At 50.2% G+C, this 19,877-nt stretch overlaps 2 protein-coding genes across 3 annotated transcripts in view; one reads left to right on the forward strand and one right to left on the reverse strand.

Annotated features, from left to right (window-relative positions):
• SF3A2 (splicing factor 3a subunit 2) overlaps positions 1-467 on the reverse strand; it is a 31,891-nt gene extending 31,424 nt beyond the window's left edge. The window contains exon 1 of the mRNA XM_066604588.1: positions 328-467. The gene's annotated coding sequence lies outside the window, so the exon portion shown is untranslated. The remainder of the gene's footprint in view (positions 1-327) is intronic.
• On the forward strand, positions 431-14,227 carry PLEKHJ1 (pleckstrin homology domain containing J1). Of its 2 annotated transcripts, none has more exons than XM_066604589.1 (6): positions 431-564; positions 2,823-2,890; positions 3,037-3,103; positions 3,268-3,358; positions 12,994-13,057; positions 13,139-14,227. In XM_066604589.1, exons 1-6 carry the CDS (start codon positions 471-473, stop codon positions 13,193-13,195), a joined length of 441 nt encoding a protein of 146 aa, XP_066460686.1. In that variant the 5' UTR covers positions 431-470; the 3' UTR covers positions 13,196-14,227. The 2 variants fall into 2 exon arrangements, with proteins under 2 accessions (XP_066460686.1, XP_066460687.1); XM_066604590.1 differs by having other exon boundaries at positions 13,030-13,057.
• The last annotated feature ends 5,650 nt before the right edge of the window (positions 14,228-19,877 follow it).

Genomic DNA, 19,877 nt, shown 5'->3' on the forward strand with positions numbered 1-19,877 from the left:
ACCAGCGCCACATCCACCCCTGACCCGAGGGGCCAGCGCCCCCTAAGACCAGCGCCACATCCACCCCTGACCCGAGGGGCCAGCGCCCCCTAAGACCAGCGCCCCCTCCCCCCTGAAGACCACACACACGCGGCCTCCTCCTCACATCTAGTAACTCTCACTTAGGAAACTTTTTATATCTATTTCTGACGTAATAAAGCTTCAAATTTTTGTGCAAACGGTGATTTGCGCCAGAGATAGACGGACGGCGCCCTCGTAGCCCATGCTGTCTTCCCCGGAGCTCGGTAGGAGGCCGCCGCCAGCATATGGTCCGGTATCACCGCTTACCTCTCCCGCCTCCTCGTTGTCCCCGGAAGTGCCTCTCACGTCGCCGGAAGTGACACAATCAAAATAACTTTATAGCTACGAACACTGCGCTCACTTCCGGCGCTGCAAGGCGGGGGTCGCTGTTACCGGGCCATGTCCTCGAGATGCGGTACAACGAGAAGGAGCTGCTGTCCCTCTCCCGGCAGCGGGCGGAGAAGGCGGCGGAGCTGAATATGAGGGGACCGAAGAAGGGCAGCGGTGAGCTGCACGGACTCCTGGGGTTTTCTGACACGTGACCGCGGGGTCCCGGCCGGCTCTCTGGCTCCCCTACTGGCGGCTCCTCTTATGTTAAATGCCGGACAAAATAGCGCGCTGTGCTGTGATATGTTGTACGGTAGATGGAATCCGGAGCTCCGCGGGCAACACCAGCCCCTCTAACCCGGCCGGGGGAAAGAGCGTCACCCCCTTTACCCGGCCGGGGGAAGGAGCGTCTCCCCCCCCCCCTCTGCCCGGCCTGTGGGGGAGGAGCGTCTCCCCCCCCCCTGCCCGGCCTGTGGGGGAGGAGCGTCTCCCCCCCCCCCTGTCCGGCCTGTGGGGGAGGAGCGTCCCCCCCCCCTCTGCCCGGCCTGTGGGGGAGGAGCGTCACCCACTCTGCCCGACCTGTGGGGGAGGAGCGCCACCCCACCTCTGCCCCGCCTGTGGGGCAGAAGCGTCACCCACTCCCCCCCTCTGCCCGGCCTGTGGGGGAGGAGCGTCCCCCCCCCCCCCTCTGCCCGGCCTGTGGGGGAGGAGCGTCACCCCCCCAACCTCTGCCTGGCCTGTGTGGGAGGAGCGTCACCCCCTCTGCCCGACCTGTGGGGGAGGAGCACCACCCCACCTCTGCCCCGCCTGTGGGGCAGGAGCGTCACCCACTCCCCCCAACCTCTGCCCGGCCTGTGGGGGAGGAGCGCCCCCCCACCTCTGCCTGGCCTGTGGGGGAGGAGCGTCACCCCCCCAACCTCTGCTTGGCCTGTGGGGGAGGAGCGTCACCCCCTCTGCCCGACCTGTGGGAGAGGAGCGCCACCCCACCTCTGCCCGGCCTGTGGGAGAGGAGCGCCACCCCACCTCTGCCCGGCCTGTGGGAGAGGAGCGCCACCCCACCTCTGCCCGGCCTGTGGGAGAGGAGCGCCACCCCACCTCTGCCCGGCCTGTGGGGGAGGAGCGCCACCCCACCTCTGCCCGGCCTGTGGGGGAGGAGCGATACCCCACCTCTGCCCGGCCTGTGGGGGAGGAGCGCCACCCCACCTCTGCCCGGCCTGTGGGGGAGGAGCGCCCCCCCCCCCTCTGCCCGGCCTGTGGGGGAGGAGCGCCCCCCCCCCCACTCTGCCCGGCCTGTGGGGGAGGAGCGCCCCCCCCCCACTCTGCCCGGCCTGTGGGGGAGGAGCGCCCCCCCCCACTCTGCCCGGCCTGTGGGGGAGGAGCGCCCCCCCCACTCTGCCCGGCCTGCGGGGGAGGAGCGTCACCCACTCCCCCCAACCTCTGCCCGGCCTGCGGGGGAGGAGCGTCACCCACTCCCCCCAACCTCTGCCCGGCCTGCGGGGGAGGAGCGTCACCCACTCCCCCCAACCTCTGCCCGGCCTGCGGGGGAGGAGCGTCACCCACTCCCCCCAACCTCTGCCCGGCCTGCGGGGGAGGAGCGTCACCCACTCCCCCCAACCTCTGCCCGGCCTGCGGGGGAGGAGCGTCACCCACTCCCCCCAACCTCTGCCCGGCCTGCGGGGGAGGAGCGTCACCCACTCCCCCCAACCTCTGCCCGGCCTGCGGGGGAGGAGCGTCACCCACTCCCCCCAACCTCTGCCCGGCCTGCGGGGGAGGAGCGTCACCCACTCCCCCCAACCTCTGCCCGGCCTGCGGGGTAGGAGCGTCACCCACTCCCCCCAACCTCTGCCCGGCCTGCGGGGGAGGAGCGTCACCCACTCCCCCCAACCTCTGCCCGGCCTGCGGGGGAGGAGCGTCACCCACTCCCCCCTCTGCCCGGCCGGTGGGAGGAGCGTCACCCACTCCCCCCAACCTCTGCCCGGCCGGTGGGAGGAGCGTAATTCCCACCCAGCCGGTGCGGGAGGGAAGAGTGTAACACCCCCCAACGTTACCCGGCCAGTGGGAAGAGCGTAAGTCTCGCCTTATCCAGCCAGTGGGGGAGAAAGGAGTTCTCCCCCTTCCTACCTGGCTGGTGGAGGGCGATGGGACGCTGCTATTCTGTCTGCAGCGGGTGTGGATTGGTGTCCCCCCCTCCCATCCCCGCAGAGAGGTGGTTTCTGATTAAGACCTTCCCGGAGATGTCCGGTATCGCTGCTTCAGGCAGCAAGAGGTCCATGTGCTATTTAACGGCCATCTCCCTGCAGACATGCTGCTGCTATCCAGTGTCTCCCCCTACTGTCAGCCCCTCGTACTATGTCATCTGCACCTCTTATGTAGCAGAAACAGCTTTCTACCTGTGAAGTGTGTTCGGTGACTAACGGCGTCTTCTCTCCCTGCAGCGCTGAAGAAGCGTCTAGTGAAACTGGTTGTCAATTTCCTGTTCTACTTCCGGGCCGACGCCGAGGAGGTGGGTGAAGGCATTACTGGCACACGGTAGACATGGAAATTCTTGCCTCCCTGTGCCGCACATCACCATCTTGGGGATAAGCGATGCCAGAGAGCTTCTGTGACGGACGGAACCCCCTGAAAATCCTTTTCTTTCTTTAATTGCAGCCGATTGGTGCGCTGCTGTTGGAACACTGTGTGGTGAAGAAGGAGGAGGAGACGAGCTTCTCCATATGTATGTCCTGTATTGTTGTTCTCCCGCCGTCCGTCCTGTATTGTTGTTCTCCCGCCGTCCGTCCTGTATTGTTGTCTCCCCCCCCCCCCTCACCGTCCGCCGTGCCTGATATCCGCTTTCGGAAGGTCAGCGTCTTGTTTCTGAAGGTTTTTCTTTCTCTCTAGCCTTCATCGATGAGCCGGACAGGCGCTACACATTTGAGTGCAGCGGTCAGGAGCAGCGTGATGAGTGGGTGGAAGCACTGACTAATGCCAGGTGAGTACTAAAGTGTTGGATGAACTATTAGACTTTTGTTAGCAACTTTACGAAAACTAGAATTAAGACAAACTTCATGTCATTCTTACTGTTTTGTCTGGGAGCCACAGAATGTTATAACATTCTGTGGCTCCCAGACAAAACAGTCCCACTGTCCACTGCTGAAGTCCATGCATGGTCCAAAAATCGTGTACAGCTGTCTAGAAGACTCAGATTCTCAGACAGAGCGGGAGCTGATAGATATAAAAAAATATACATCCCTGTCTGACCAGCGCCAAAACTTCATTCAGAGGCGATTGCTTTCCTTTAAAGGAAGACAGGCCTCGTTCTCCTGTGGCTGAACATTTCTGTGACCGAGGACACAATGTAGTACATTTGAAGGTTGCTACATTAAAAGGCAACTTTAACCCCTTAGTGACCAAGCCTGTTTGCGCCTTAATGACCAGGCCAAATTTTGCAAATCTGACATGTGTCACTTTAACATGGAAAAACACCAGAAAGGTTTTGCATATCCAAGCGATTCTGACATTGTTTTTTCGCCACATGTTGTGCTTCATTTAGGCGGAAAAAATAGACCGATAGAAATTGTGTTTATTTATTAAAAGCGCCAAAATTGGGAAAATTTTGAAAAAATCGTCATTTTTTCACATTTCCAACTGCAATATCTTAAATATGTGCAAACATAATATAGAAATTTTTGCTAAGATTTATATTTCCACCCGTTTACTTTATTTTGGGCGCACATTGGAAAAACTTTCGTTTTTTTTTAACTATTTAGGAGACGTACAAATTTAACATTACTTTTTAGCATTTTGAGGAACACTTTGTTTTCCTATACCAAGCCGAGATTGGAAAGGCTCATGAGTGTCAGAATAATAGATACCCCCCCAAATGACCTCATTTTAAAAACTACACCCCTTAATGTATTCACTGAGGGGTGTCATGAGTATTTTGACCCAACAGTTTTTTTTCAGGAATTAATTCAATTTAGAGGAGAAAAAGTAAAATTTCATATTTTTGCAAATCTGTCATTTTAAAGACATATTTTTTTCCTATAGTTTACATGAAAATCAGGATTTACACCCCAAAGTGGATACCCCTATTTCTCCCGTGTCCAGAAATATACCCATTGTGGCCCTATTGTTATATCTGAGTCCACAACGGGGCCCAAAATGAAAGGAGTAGTCAGTGTCTTTCAAAACAGAAATTTTGCTTCAAGTCCTTTTAGGCCCCATAGCACACATGTAGAGTTCTTGAGCGCCCAAAACCATAGAAAACCCCCACAAATGACCCCATTTTGAAAACTAGACCCCTTAAGGAATTTATCTAGGGGTGTACTGCATATTTTGACCCCACAGTTTTTGAATGAATTCAAACCAAGCAAAAGGAAAAAATTGTGATTTTCGTTTTTTCGGCAATTCTGTCATTTTAAAAACAGCTTTTTTTGTACAGCACACATATGAAGGAAGACTTGCACCCAAAAATGGATACCCCTGTTTGTCCCGTGTTCAGAGACATACCCATTGTGGCCCTAATCTTATGTCTGGATACACAACGGAGCCCAAAATGAAAGGAGCGACCGGTGGCTTTCGGAACACAAATTTTGCTTGAAGTCCTTTTAGGCCCCATTGCCCACTTGTAGAGTTCTTGAGCGCCCAAAACCATAGAGAACCCCCACAAATGACCCCATTTTGAAAACTAGACTCCTTAACGAATTTATCTAGGGGTGTACTGCGCATTTTGACCCCATAGTTTTTGAATAAATTCAAGCAAAGCAAAAGGAAAAAATGTGGATTTTTGTTTTTTTGGCAATTCTGTCATTTTAAAAACAGCTTTTTTTGTACAGCACACATATGAAGGAAGACTTACACCCCAAAATGGATACCCCTGTTTGTGCTGTTTTCAGAAATATACCCATTGTGGCCCTAATCTTATGTCCGCATGCACAACGGGGCCCAAAATAAAAGGAGTAATTGGTGGCTTTCAGAACATAGATTTTGCTTGAAGTCCTTTTAGGCCCCATTGCCCACTTGTAGAGTTCTTGAGCGCCCAAAACCATATAGAACCCCCACAAATGACCCCATTTTGAAAACTAGACCCCTTAACGAATTTATCTAGGGATGTACTGCATATTTTGACCCCACAGTTTTTGAATAAATTTAAGCAAAGCAAAAGGAAAAAAATAGGATTTTCATTTTTTGGGCTATTGTGTCAATTTAAAAACAGTTTTTTTTGTACAGCACACATATAAATGAAGGCTTTCACCCCAAAATGGATACCCCTGTTTGTCCCGTGTTCAGAAACATACCCATTGTGGCCCTAATAGACTTACAGGACCCATGGCTAGGCCTACAATGAAAGGAATACCCGTTGGATTTCAGGGTACCACTGAATAAATTTCAGGCCCCATTGCCCACTTATAGAGCCATTGAGCACCCAAAACTATAAAGAACCCCCTCAAATGACCCCATTTTGAAAACTAGACCCCTTAACGAATTCATCTAGGGGTGTACTGCGTATTTTGACCCCACAGTATTTGAATGAATCTAAGCAAAGCAGAAGGAAAAAGTTACGATTTTCAATTTTTTTGGCAATTTTTTCAATTTAAAAACAGTTTTTTTGTACAGTGCACATAGGAATGAAGACGTTCACCCCAAAATGGATACCCCCGTTTATCCCGAGTTCAGAAACATACCCATTGTGGCCCTAATCTACTTACAGGACGCATGGCAAGGCCTATAAAGGACGGAACACCTGTTGGATTTTAGGGCACAACTGAATAAATTCCAGGCCCCATTGCTTATTTGTACAGAATAAAGATTGACTCCCTAAAAATTCCCCCCCTCCCCCTCCGCGCCCTTTTTGGCGTTCGCAAATCTTAGATAAAAGTAAAAATGTGAACTGTGTAGTATTTCCGAAGACAGGGGTAATTACGGAGGCTGGTTGGAATGGGCCCATGGGGCAATAAAACCGGGTATCCCCCCCCCCCCCTCCTCTCATGCTTTTTGGGGGTATTTCATGACCTCAGTGGCGGGTATGGGGTGTAAAAAGTGGCGTTCCGTGAGTCTCCGTAAGCTTGATGAGGTGCGGCGGTCTCACACAGAAGGCGCTCAACAAGGTGCTCCTGGAACTGCAGGAAAGCGAGCGTTCCCGGGGCTTCTTGTAAAATACGTATCACAGGTAGCGGTCTGAATAACGCCGGGCTCACGCGGGTGCAGGCGGAATCCGCTTGCGGAGGCCCACAGCGGATCCCATCTGTGAGCCCGGCTGTGACCCTGCGTACGGCTGCGTAATGTACTGCGCATAACTGCATACTCACACAGGCGGTCATGCACAGTACACCTTTGTTTGTATTTCCCGCACCATCGCTTAGCGATGACGCGGGTACCCGCAGCCCGTATACAATGTAGTTGCGTATGGACTGCGGGTATATCCGCACAATGGGCTCTATGTTGCCGATATCCGCAGTAAAATAGAACCTGCTGCGTTCTCTTTTCTGCGAGTGGATTACGCAATTCTGACCCGCTAATGTGAGCGGAATTGTGTAATCCAATGCGATTGATCTGCGTATTACCGCGGATCAGACGCATGCGGAATCCGTCATTCCTATGCGGTCATGTGAGACCGGCCAAAGGTAGATCGCTACCTTTTTATCACGTGACCGGGGACCGCTCAACGAGGCCACCCGTCACTGCTCCAGGCTCTCGGCGACCGTTGGTCGCTGGGAGCAAGGAGATTTTAAATTTCCTGGGCTCCCTGACTCCTGCGCATGTGTCCGGCTTTTTGCCGGCAATCGCATGTGCAGAATCCTGGAAGGTCCACGGAGGAAGATCGCGTCGGGATTCAAATACGCAGGCCTCCGGTAAAACGTTTCATCTCCTCTCACCGATCGCATCAGTGAGGGGAGATGAAACTTCAAATTTTTTTTTTTACTGTTACGTGATCGCCATTATTGGATAATGGCGAACACGTGACCAGGAACCGCTCACCGCGGACCCCCATTAAATCTCCATGCTCTTGGCTACGTTTTGTAGCCAGGAGCAGGGAGAATTTAAATTATCCTGGCAATCCACAGCTTTTGCGCATGCGCCCGCCATTTTGGCGACGGGCGCGTGTGCAGAAGCTGTGGTAAGGTCCGCGGATAAATCTGGGGGCCTTAGGTACGTACTTTCATCCTCCCTCACGGATATGATCCATGAGGGGAGATGAAACGTACGCTTTTTAAACTTTTAAAAACTTTTTTTTTACTTTTTTTTTTTAACTTTTTTACACTTTTTTCTCACTTTACATGATCACTGTCATCCATTGGATGACAGTGATCATGTCCCCGGTATAATCTCTCTGCTCCTAGCTACACATGGCAGCCAGAAGCAGAGGGATTTTAAATTTCCCGGGGCTCGAGCCCGTCTGTGCACGCGCCCGATGTCAATCATCGGGCGCGCATGCGCAGACGGGGATTCGGGTCCCGGGACATCGGGACACCGCTGAGGACTGGGGGTGAGTATTTTCACCTCCCCTCATGGATCCGATCCATGAGGGGAGGTGAAACTGACTTTTTTAAAACTTTTTTTTAACTTTTTCGCGATCGCCGCTAACCATTGGATAACGGCGATCGCGGTACCGGGGACCGCTCACCGCAGTCCCCGCTGACATCTCCTGCCTCCCGGCTACCTACAGGAGACGGGAGCCAGGAGATTTTAAATCTCCCGCGCCGTTGGGCCTTCTGCGCATGCGGCTGACGTAATGCCGCCTGGCGCGCATGCGCAGAAGACCGGCTTCGGGCCCCGGAGCGGCAGGAGAGCGGGGAGCAGCGTGCCAGACCTCGGTGAGTAATTTCAGCTGCTCCGATGGATCCGATCCATCAGAGCAGCTGAATCTTTAACTTTTATGTACTTTTATTTACTTTTTTTGCGATCGGCGCTATCCATTGCATAGCGCCGATCGCAATGCCGGGGGGGGCTCCGAACAGCCCGGGATGACAGCTCCATGCTGTCAGCTACCTGCGGACACCGACAGCATGGAGCTGTCACGTCCACAGCCCGAGGGGCACTATTCTCTGCAGGAAGCATGTTTTTACGTCCTCAGAGAATAGAGCCCACTTCGGGAGGACGTAAAAACACTATGGGCTGGTCGTTAAGGGGTTAAGGGCTCATGTCCACGGGCAAAAGAAGAATTAAAATCCGCAGCAGATTTTGACTCTTCTCCTGCCCGCGGATCCGCACCCCATAGGGATGCATTGACCACCCGCAGGGTAGATAAATACCCGCGGATGGTCAATAAAAGGGATTTAAAAAAAAATGGAGCATGAAAAAATCTGGACCATGCTCCATTTTACTCATCCGGCGCGGACCGGGAAGGTCTTCTCTTCCTCACGGCCGCATCTTTCTTGCTTCGGCTCGGCGGATGTGCCCGGCGCCGTGACGTGTTCATCCGCCGGCCGAAAAAGAAGATCCGGCCGTGAGGAAGAGAAGACTTTCCCCGCCCGCGCCGGATGAGTAAATTCTTTTAAATTCTTATTTTCAGCGCTCATGTCCGCGGGGCAGGAGGGACCCGCTGCAGATTCTACATGTAGAATCCGTAGCGGGCCTGATTTTCCCCGTGGACATGAGGCCTAATTCTTTTGGAGACCTGAGGCCGCTGGAAGACAAATGTATAAGAATGTTTGATACTTTGAAGTCACGACTAAACCTCTCAGAAGGATTGCTGGTGGGTCATAACCTCTGCAGTATCCGGGGCAGGGATAGTTGGAGCACCAGGTCTCTGAACAGACCCGTGCAGTATCCGGGACAGGGATAGTTGGAGCACCAGGTCTCTGAACAGACCTCTGCAGTATCCGGGGTAGGGATAGTTGGAGCACCAGGTCTCTGAACAGACCTCTGCAGTATCCGGGGCAGGGATAGTTGGAGCACCAGGTCTCTGAACAGACCTCTGCAGTATCCGGGGCAGGGATAGTTGGAGCACCAGGTCTCTGAACAGACCTCTGCAGTAACCAAGGCAGGGATAGTTGGAGCACCAGGTCTCTAAACAGACCTCTGCAGTATTCGGAGCAGGGATAGTTGGAGCACCAGGTCTCTAAACAGACCTCTGCAGTATCCGGACCAGGGATAGTTGGAGCACCAGGGCTCTGAACAGACCTCTGCAGTATACCGGGCAGGGATAGTTGAAGCACCAGGTCTCTGAAGAGACGTCTGCAGTATCCGAGGCAGGGATAGTTGGAGCGCCAGGTCTCTGAACAGACGTCTGCAGTATCCGGGGCAGGGATAGTTGGAGCACCAGGACTCTGAACAGACCTCTGCAGTATCCGGGGCAGGGATAGTTGGACCACCAGGACTCTGAACAGACCTTTGCAGTATCCGGACCAGGGATAGTTGGAGCACCAGGTCTCTGAACAGACCTCTGCAGTAACCGGGGCAGGGATAGTTGGAGCACCAGGTCTCTGAACAGACCTCTGCAGTATACCGGGCAGGGATAGTTGGAGCACCAGGTCTCTGAACAGACCTCTGCAGTATCCGGGCAGGGATAGTTGGAGCACCAGGTCTCTGAACAGACCTCTGCAGTATCCGGGGCAGGGTTAGTCGGAGCACCAGGTCTCTGAACAGACGTCTGCAATATCCGGACCAGGGATAGTTGGAGCACCAGGTCTCTGAACAGACCTCTGCAGTATCCGAGGCAGGGATAGTCGGAGCACCAGGTCTCTGAACAGACGTCTGCAATATCCGGACCAGGGATAGTTGGAGCACCAGGTCTCTGAACAGACCTCTGTAGTATCCGGGGCAGGGATAGTTGGAGCACCAGGTCTCTGAACAGACCTCTGCATTATCCAGGGCAGGGATACTTGGAGCACCAGGTCTCTGAAGAGACCTCTGCAGTATCCGGGGCAGGGATAGTTGGAGCACCAGGTCTCTGAACAGACCCGTGCAGTATCCGGGACAGGGATAGTTGGAGCACCAGGTCTCTGAACAGACCCCTGCAGTATCCGGGACAGGGATAGTTGGAGCACCAGGTCTCTGAACAGACCTCTGCAGTATCTGGGGCAGGGATAGTTGGAGCACCAGGTCTCTGAACAGACCTCTGCAGTATCCGGGGCAGGGATAGTTGGAGCACCAGGTCTCTGAACAGACCTCTGCAGTATCTGGGGCAGGGATAGTTGGAGCACCAGGTCTCTGAACAGACCTCTGCAGTATCCGGGGCAGGGATAGTTGGAGCACCAGGTCTCTGAACAGACCTCTGCAGTATCTGGGGCAGGGATAGTTGGAGCACCAGGTCTCTGAACAGACCTCTGCAATATCCGGGGCAGGGATAGTGGGGGCATCGGGTCTGTGCAGTATCGGGGCAGGGGTGGTGCGGGTACTAAGTCTGTGAACAGACCTCTGCAGTATCTGGGGCAGGGTACCCGGGGCAGGGATATTGGGGGTACTAGGTCTAAACAGACGTCTGCAGTACCCTGGGCAGGGTTACTGAGGGCACCGGATCTCTGCAATATCTGGACCAGGGATACTGGGGGCATCGGGTCTCTGCAATATCTGGGGGCAGGGATACTGGGGGTACGGGGGCTCTGCAGTATCCGGGCCAGGGATACTGGGAGTACCGGGTCTAAACAGACCTCTGCAGTACCCGGGGCAGGGATACTGAGGGCACCGGATCTCTGCAATATCTGGAGCAGGGATACTGGGGGCACCGGATCTCTGCAATATCTGGAGCAGGGATACTGGGGGCACCGGGTCTCTGCAATATCTGGGGGCAGGGATACTGGGGGCACGGGGGCTCTGCAGTATCCGGGGCAGGGATACTGGGGGCACGGGGGCTCTGCAGTATCCGGGGCAGGGATACTGGGAGTACCGGGTTTGTGAACAGACATTCATTTAGAGGCAATACAACTCTCATCTTATATTAAAGATGTGGGGCCCTTCAGTACACAATAATAATAATCTTTATTTGTATAGCGCCAACTTATTCCGCAGCGCTTTCAGGCATGGATAAATGCAAAACAATACAACAATTACAATGTGAGGTACATTGGGTTAGACACAAATGGGTTGAGGGTGGTACAGGAGGTGCAGGGGTTGGGGAACACAGGCAATAGGAAATTTGATGTAGAAATCATTTATCAGAAGGCAAACCGGGTGGGGCACCATAGGGAGGGACGAGAACACAACTATTATGGTATCATTTAAATACTTGAGATGACTATTGTTCAGAATTGTTCAAATTCCCGCAGGAATCTGAATGATAATCATCCTTTGTAAATGCATGCAGACAAGGAGGCGACAAGCTGTTCCGTGTAAACAGCAGTCGGTCAGTTCTTAACCAGTCTGCTTACAGTGAATGGAGGCGGTGGGGGGAGGACGTTCCCGGCCCCCCACCTCCATGCCGGCGGCGTTTTAAAAGATGCTAGCTCCTGTGCAACAGCACAAAGCGAGCATCACTGGGATGAGCGGTCAGCCATAGTTTGCCCAATGGCTCGTCCCATCTAAATAGGGCATTAGTTACTTGTTGGATCATGCTAAACTAAACATTAATCGCTCAGTATAAACATGGCCAACAACTGAATGTTCAGTGATTTTATGCAGCCGTCCGTGAACAACTGCCTGATTACTGTGAATGGAAGAAGAGATCTCTGGCATACCTTTCCTCCATTCATCGACTATCGCTCCCGTGTAAAAACACAGTAGCGATCTTCTTTGGGACAACTGGCTTAACGGTCGCCCTGTGTAAAGAAATGCAGATTAATCACGCCATGTGTGTACGTCTTCAGATATTTTGTTATACTGTGTCTGATGAAAAGACTAAAAGTGTGCACATCAACAGTTTTTTGTTGGCTCGTTCTCCTGGCATCGGTGCTTACCTCCTGAGCGCCATGATGCCTGGTGATCAGGAACATGACGCTGCAGCGGTCACCTGATTTCCTATGACCTGTCACAACAATCGCCGTGACCGCAGTGCTGAATCCTGGCAGCTGCGGAGGGGTAAGTATACTTCAGTTTGTTTTCATGTGGGCAGTGCTACTGAAGGGGCTTGTTTGGTAACCAGGACACCCCTTTCAAGAATAGAACCCCAAGGAAGGCAGCACAACAGTAAAAGGCTAACTTCTGCTCCGTCTTCTGCTTTAGATCATTTTGCTAGACTATTGTTCGTTTTGGATCGTGGGATTAAAGGGATTTTGTTTTCTTCAATATGTAAGATACCATTTTTTTTTCCTGTTTTTAAATAAGCACATGAAAATTGCAGATGCACAAAATATTCTTTGTTCTGTTGTCTATTTATTCTATTAGGCTATGTTTAGCAAACCTTGGTTATTTTTTGTGATAATTGGTGTACAGGGTGAGGAGGCTGCTGTCACATATCAGTTGCCTCAGCTGGAGGATCCATTGGCCTGTACCCATCACAGATGCGCCTTTCTCTGCCCTGGATGGGGTAGTGAAGTGAACTGTACAACCTGTAATTAAATGCCTAGATGTCCCCGGCTGACAGATTCCACTATCGGCCGTTTAATGCATATATCATGATCTAGTCAATAGCCTTTCATTCGCAGTTAAGCTGATGCCAAAACCTCCGTTACACGTACAGCGAGGGTTTAATAGAAGCCATTAACACAGTAAGAGAAGAGCCTTATCAAGCGCTTATTGTTGTTTCAGCTATGAGTTCATGAGGAGAAGTCTCCTGTTTTATAGGACTGAAATTGCGAAGATCAGTGGGAAGGTGAGTGAAGCAGATGGAAGCAACAAGGTATGTTCCAAATCTTCTGTCTGATGAGATGCTCACATTGTCTTGTGCATGTAGGATCCTTTGGAGCAGTATGGGATATCGGAGGAATCTCGCTTTCAGCTGGACCCCTAAAGCATCTGATGTCCGTCTGGTCTGCAAGCAGCAGTGCTGTCCATGAACCCGGCTGCACCTTTTGTGCCTTTTCATTGACAATGATTTTAGCTTTCTAGAAGGGAAGAGCTGAACTTCAATTTCTTATTCTGCATCTGTCTGCACCTGACATCATACCTCAAAGTGGGTCAGCAGAAGCCCAAGTTTAGATGCAGAAACGAAACATTTCTGGAAGAAGGATGTGAGAATTTTCAAATGGATTCATTTCTTGTATTGCGCTTGGGATTACCTTAACCCTTTCCAATCCAATTTCTATCCTGGTTTTCCTATGGGGCTTACTCTTTTTCTGCCATTTTACAACGGTGCAATATGCTGGCTAAAGCCAGTACTGCATGAGGTGACACGTTGGATAGGCTCTGAGAGCAGAGAGGCTGGCAATATACAGTAAGAGAACCCCACCGGACATCTTCCAACATCGGAGCTGTACAGCCTTAAATCATAATGTCTTTAGACGTCAGCCAGTGGATTGGAAAGGGTTAAGATGCTTGAATGTTTTTACATGAAAAGGTCTTAATTTAAAGAAGTGGACTTACATTTCTAGAAGTAGTCTGAGCACTGGCATTTCTACTTGTCTACCTACCCGACATTGCATTTGGTTTGCATTATGTTACAACGGAGCTAAACAGTGAAGTCGACCTCATATGGCTAGCATGGTGCATTGTTAGGGAGCCTGACTGATCGTCACAAGCTACGATACAAGGAAGCGAAGATGATTTTGGTGCCAATATAGGTGATTTATTATCTGGTGTGTTTTACATCAGAATTGTATCATTTGAGTGCAAGTTGATTATTGTATCCTACCCCCGCCTATGTTCCTGTCACTGTAGCCCCCTCACTTAAGGCCCTTTAATACGTAATGGGTATCGGTTCAGAAATTGTTCAAACAAACGAAAATGAATGATAACAGTTCAGTGTAAACACAGCAAATGATAAGTAGCTCACTTTTTGTTCATTTTCTGCATGCATAAAAATCTTTGTTGGCTTATTCACTAATTATTTGGTTTAAATGATCACTTATGGAGGGAATGTGAAATAAGAGTACAGACAATAAATGGGAAACAATTAAAACACCCTAATTACTTGCTGTGAGAAGTTCATACCTTACAGGAATAAAAGGGTTAGGAGAAACCCCATGTGGCTTAATAAAGATGTAAAGGGGGCAATAAACACAAAAATAAAGCATTTAAACTACTAAAACAAGAAGGTAGAAAAGCACTAAAAACCGATAAGGAAAAATATGTTAAAAACCTGATAAAAGCAGCAATCATGGAGACAGAGAGACCCTTTAATAAGTGTTGGCCCTTTAATAAATAATGTAGGAGAAAGCAAATCTATTAAATAGTTTTTTCTCCAGTGTTTTCACAGAGTAAAATTAAATGTCAGATGAGATGCAAAGTTATAAAGTAAACTCCACTAAATAGCAACAGTCTAACCCAGGAATTAGTGCAGCGCTGTCTTAAAGATTAAAATAGACAAGTCACTGGGTCTCGATGGCATGCACCCCCAGGTTCTATAGGAATTAAAGGGGTTGTCCCACGCCTAAAGTAAATTTTTTTTTTTGCCCAGTACCTGTAAAAGAATACTGCTGCCAGGTGTTATTAAAAAAAAAAAAAAATTCCCTTACCTGAATCCCCGTTCAGCAACTTTAAAAAAAATCTTCTTTCCATGATGGCTGCCGCTGGTCTTCTCCCATGGTGCACTGTGGATGTTCTTCTGCTGTCTGAGCTCCATTGCCGATTCCAGCCACCTCATTGGCTGATTGGCACCATGTGACGGGGCGGAGCTATGCGATGCCGCTGAGAAGGGGGAGGAGCCAGGACACAGCTCGTGAGCAAGGACCTTCCAGAAGGGGATTCCTTTCTGCGCAAGCACGACTGTTCCGGCGACCAGAGAAGCAGTTTGCTCGTCACCATGGAGACGGGGACGCCAGCACCGGAGGAGGTAAGTGTATAACTTCTGTATGGCCAATATTTAATGCACGATGTATATTACAAAGTGCATTAATATGGCCATACAGAAGTGTATAACCCCACTTGCTTCTGCGGGACAACCCCTTTAAGTAATGTGATAGGCAGACCCTTGTTTCTTTTATTTAAGGCTGCTATAGTGATGGGGTCTGTTCCACTGGATTGGGGCATATTCCGTGTGGTGCTGATATTCAAAAAGTGAACCTGGAAATTACAGGCCAGTAAAGCTTACTTCTATTGTGGGTAAAATGTTTGAAGGGTTTCTAAGAGATGCTGTATAACTCCGCATCCCCATGGGTTTATGAGAGATTGCTCCTGCCACCCCAACCTGATAAGCTTCTATGAAGGAGGTAAGTTCTAGACAGGACCGGGGAGTCACTGGATCTTCTGTATCTGGAATTTTCCAAAGCATTTGATACCATGCCGCATAAAAGGTTGTTATATAGAATGAGATGCTTGGTCTGCGTGAGAATGTATGTCAGCGGGTAAGTAACTGGTGAGTGATAGAAAGCAGAGGTGGGTTATAAATGGTACATACTCATTGGGTTACCGTTACTAATGTGGTACCAACGGGGGCAGTATTGGAGGGGGTCACCATTACAAGTGGGACACCACAGGGAGCAATTGGAGGGGGGTTTACTGTTACTAGAGGGGCAGTATTGGGGAAGGGGTTACTGTTACTAGTGGGACACCACAGGGGGCAGTATTTGGGGGGGGGTTACTGTTCCTAGCGAGACACACAGGGGGCAGTATTGAGCTCTATTCAGGTGAATATATTTATCAATGACCTGGTAGGATTGTGCAGTGAAATATCAATATTTGGAGATAGAAAACTATGTAAAGAAAGTAACACAAGATCATAGAGAATGTGATTGCAGGAGGATCAGAATAAATTGGGGGCAGAGAAGTGGCAAATGAGATCCAACTCTGGAAAATGTAAGGTTCTGCATATGGGCGGAAGAAATACATGTCACCAATACACACTAAATGGGAAACCACTAATAACTACGTATAATATATCAGGTCAGTACAGAAATCTCTCCATCTATTATACCCAGGACTGTAACAAGGGGGCACTCTAATAACTGTGTAGTATGTGCCAGTTACCCTACAGCTAACATTTAGCTGGCAAGGAAATACCTGGAAATTGCAGTGTGAAACCACCTTGCAGCGGTGTCCCCATAGGCCATATGAATGACAGAAGTGGCTTCCCTTCTATATCCAGAAAAGCCTCCCAACAAGCAGCTCTTTGAAGTACTCTCTCAAATTAGTGTATTGAGGTTGTGTGCAAAAAAGGGAGATGGAATTAGGCCTCCTTCACATGGGCGACACTGCATCACCGCAAGAAAATTGCAGTAATTGCGCATCGCTGTTCCGTGCGATACCACTGTGTCTTCTTGCGACAATACCGCAATTTTGTAGCATCAGATGCGAGGATTTTTGGAGGGGGAGTGGGGCTTGAAATAAGCCCTACCCTGAAAATAAGCTGTAGGTGAATTAAAAAAAAAGTATACATCACCTCTCCCACGCTGTCTGGGACACTACCGCTTCTCCTCCCCTGGTCCCGACGCGGTTTCTCTTCTTCAGCTTCTGGCTGGGGATTGATAAATCCCCGCCTCCTGGTAGTGCTGGCTGTGATTGGCTGACGCTTAGCCAATCACAGCTAGTGTTTGATAAATGGCTGTGATTGGTTTGCTCGATGAATGGTTAAAAATCACAGCCATTCATCGAGCACTAGCTGTGATTGGCTAAGCGTCAGTCAATCACAGCCAGCGCTTCCAGGAGGCGAGGATTTCTTAATCCCCAGCCAGAAGCTGAAGAAGAGAAACAGTGCCAGGACTTGGGGAGAAGCTGTATTGGAGAGCGCTTCTAAGGTGATTTTTATTTATTTATTTTTTCCTGCAGCTAGGGCTTAGATTTGGCTTTGACAGTAAGATTTCCTAATGTCAAAGTTGCATCGCAAGAAAATCACGTTCTCATGCGATGCAACAGAGGAAGGCTCCATAGAGAAACATGGTCTACAAAACTTCGAGTCGCGGACAATTTCGCCAGACTAGCGAGGTTTGTGTGTCGGGTTGTTGCATCCTACAAAACATCGCATGTGTGAAGGAACTTATAGAAAAACACAGGCTTCTCATACATGCGATTTGTAGCAGCGCGACTTTGTCGCCCGTGTGAAGGAGGCCTAATAAATCCACAGCGCCAGCATTCCTTCAAGCCAAAGTTAGACTTTTCCGACAAGCCTTGTAACAATGACTGGAAATTAAAAGCAAAGCCAGACTCCATGTACATGAGCTGTTTCAGAGTATTTGCCCTTCATCAGTGTGCAGGAGGAGGCTGGCTTTGCTAGTGAGAGGTCTGGGACGGGGGTGGTGGGAGGTCAGAAACACTATCTCTTCTCTTTAGGGAGAGCACCAAACAGGTGAGTGAGGAGACTCAAAAGGCCATTCTGCTTCTGTAAGAGTCCTTTTTAGACAAACAGATTCTCCTTTGAGCAAGCGAGTGACATCACTGCTAACCAGTTCGCTCTCATCCAGCCTTTTTAGAAAAGCAAATGCATTGTTGGCTCATTCAAAAGGAGAATTGTTTATTCCCCATATAAGCGAATACAGGGACTGAATGATAAGACAACAAACCAACGATGATTTTTATGCCTGCAGCACTTGGATGATGAATGAGAAGCAAATGTTTCTCATTAGTCGTTGACGTGTTTAGAATAAATGATTCTTTCTTTGCTCGTTTGAATGAGCTTTTGAATAATTGTTCGGTCTGAATGCCGCATAAGCCCTCACGTCATTCATCAGTCTTTCACTTTGTTGACCCATGATATACTTTGTACTTTTTTTTTCTCTTTGGAAATTACTTTAAAGGGGTTGTCCCGCGCCGAAACGGGTTGTTTTTTTTTCCAACAGCCCCCCCCCCCCCCCCCCGTTCGGCGCGAGACAACCCCAATGCAGGGGTTAAACAAGAACACCGCACAGCGCTTACCTGAATCCCCGCGCTCCGGTGACTTCTTACTTACCGGCTGAAGATGGCCGCCGGGATCTTCTCCCTCGGTGGACCGCAGGGCTTCTGTGCGGTCCATTGCCGATTCCAGCCTCCTGATTGGCTGGAATCGGCACGTGACAGGGCGGAGCTACACGGAGCCCCATTGAGAAAAGAAGAAGACCCGGACTGCGCAAGCGCGTCTAATTTGGCGATTAGACGCTGAAAATTAGACGGCACCATGGAGACGAGGACGTGAGCAACGGAACAGGTAAGTGAAAAATTTCTGATAACTTCTGTATGGCTCATAATTAATGCACAATGTACATTACAAAGTGCATTAATATGGCCATACAGAAGTGTATAGACCCACTTTATTTCGCGGGACAACCCCTTTAAGATCTGTAGCTTGCGGAGCTTTAGGCCACTCTCACACATGCGCTCAGATAAAACATTGCTTGAAGCCGCAGCATTTTACAGTGATTTGGAGTGTTTTTGAGGCATGGTACAGCATTTGATAGCGATTTAACGAACCCCATCATTGTGATGGGTGATTAGGTGTGTTTAAAGAAAAAAAAAAAAAAACATACGGCACTTAAAAACCACTGCTTTAGAAGCAGCACGTTAGGGCGCAGGTTTGCGAGGCCCCATTGAAATCAACTGGTGTTATACCGCGGTAAAAAGCAGGCGGTGAGAGAGCGGCCTAAGGGCTCCTTCACCCCGGCGTGAGCCGCCACACTCGCCCCTGTAAGTTTTCTAGTTTGAGGATTGAGAGCGGACGTAGGAAGGCAGACTGGCTTGCTTTGGTTGTTAATGGGGATAGGGACCGTTGAACACCTTTTATAGGTTTGGGGCGATGGCCACCATTCTAGAGATCTTTTCACTTGGGTGAACAATTTAAGTTTCTTGTCCAATGCCGATTGCCTCCTATACTATGCTGGCAGTATTTTGCTGCAGGGGCCTAGAGTGGAATTGTGCCCATGGGACCACTCCGCCGAAGTGTGTCAGACGTAATCTGAGAGCGACATGGCAGTCATTTCCTGCACTGGATGCTGTGTCACAGCTCCACGGCGGGGCCCATACACAGGGATGCCATGCATGTGAGGATAGGCCTAGTTATCCGAAGACTGCCTCTGCTCAGGCGAGCATGTGCTTCCTCGGTTTTTGGTGATCTTACACCAGACGGTAAGCGATCCTGTGACCATTTCATCATTCTTCTTTACTCCATGAAGGAGCTCCTGTGTCCATAGGGACAGGAAGAACATTGGAGATTGGTGGTGGGAGGTGGCCTTTTAAACCCTACTGTCCCTGTCCCAGCGGGGTCAGAGGTCATATGTGCTGTCAGGATGGATGAAATGGTAACATATTATTACATGTAGCCAGTTAATTGAGTCCATGTAAAGGCCCATTTACACTGAAAGATGATCGCTCAAAAAAATAAAATCATTCAAATGACAGTTTAAGTGTCAGTTTTGAGAGATCATCTTTGCATAAACTTTTAAGTAGCTAATTGGCTGCTTAAGCGTTAAATGTAGGCGGAGCAGGACACCGCTGACAGCTCTGAGAACAGCAGCTGCTTTGTTCTCAGAGCAGTCAGCTGGTATCCCACTGAGCTGATAGCGCTGAGAACATCGGGAGCTGCTTTGTTCTTGGAGCCATCGCTGAGAGCTCAGTGGGGGATATCAGCTGAA

The sequence above is a fragment of the Eleutherodactylus coqui genome, chromosome 5 (assembly GCF_035609145.1).
Source record: "Eleutherodactylus coqui strain aEleCoq1 chromosome 5, aEleCoq1.hap1, whole genome shotgun sequence".
In the NCBI taxonomy this organism is placed as follows: Eukaryota; Metazoa; Chordata; class Amphibia; order Anura; family Eleutherodactylidae; genus Eleutherodactylus; species Eleutherodactylus coqui.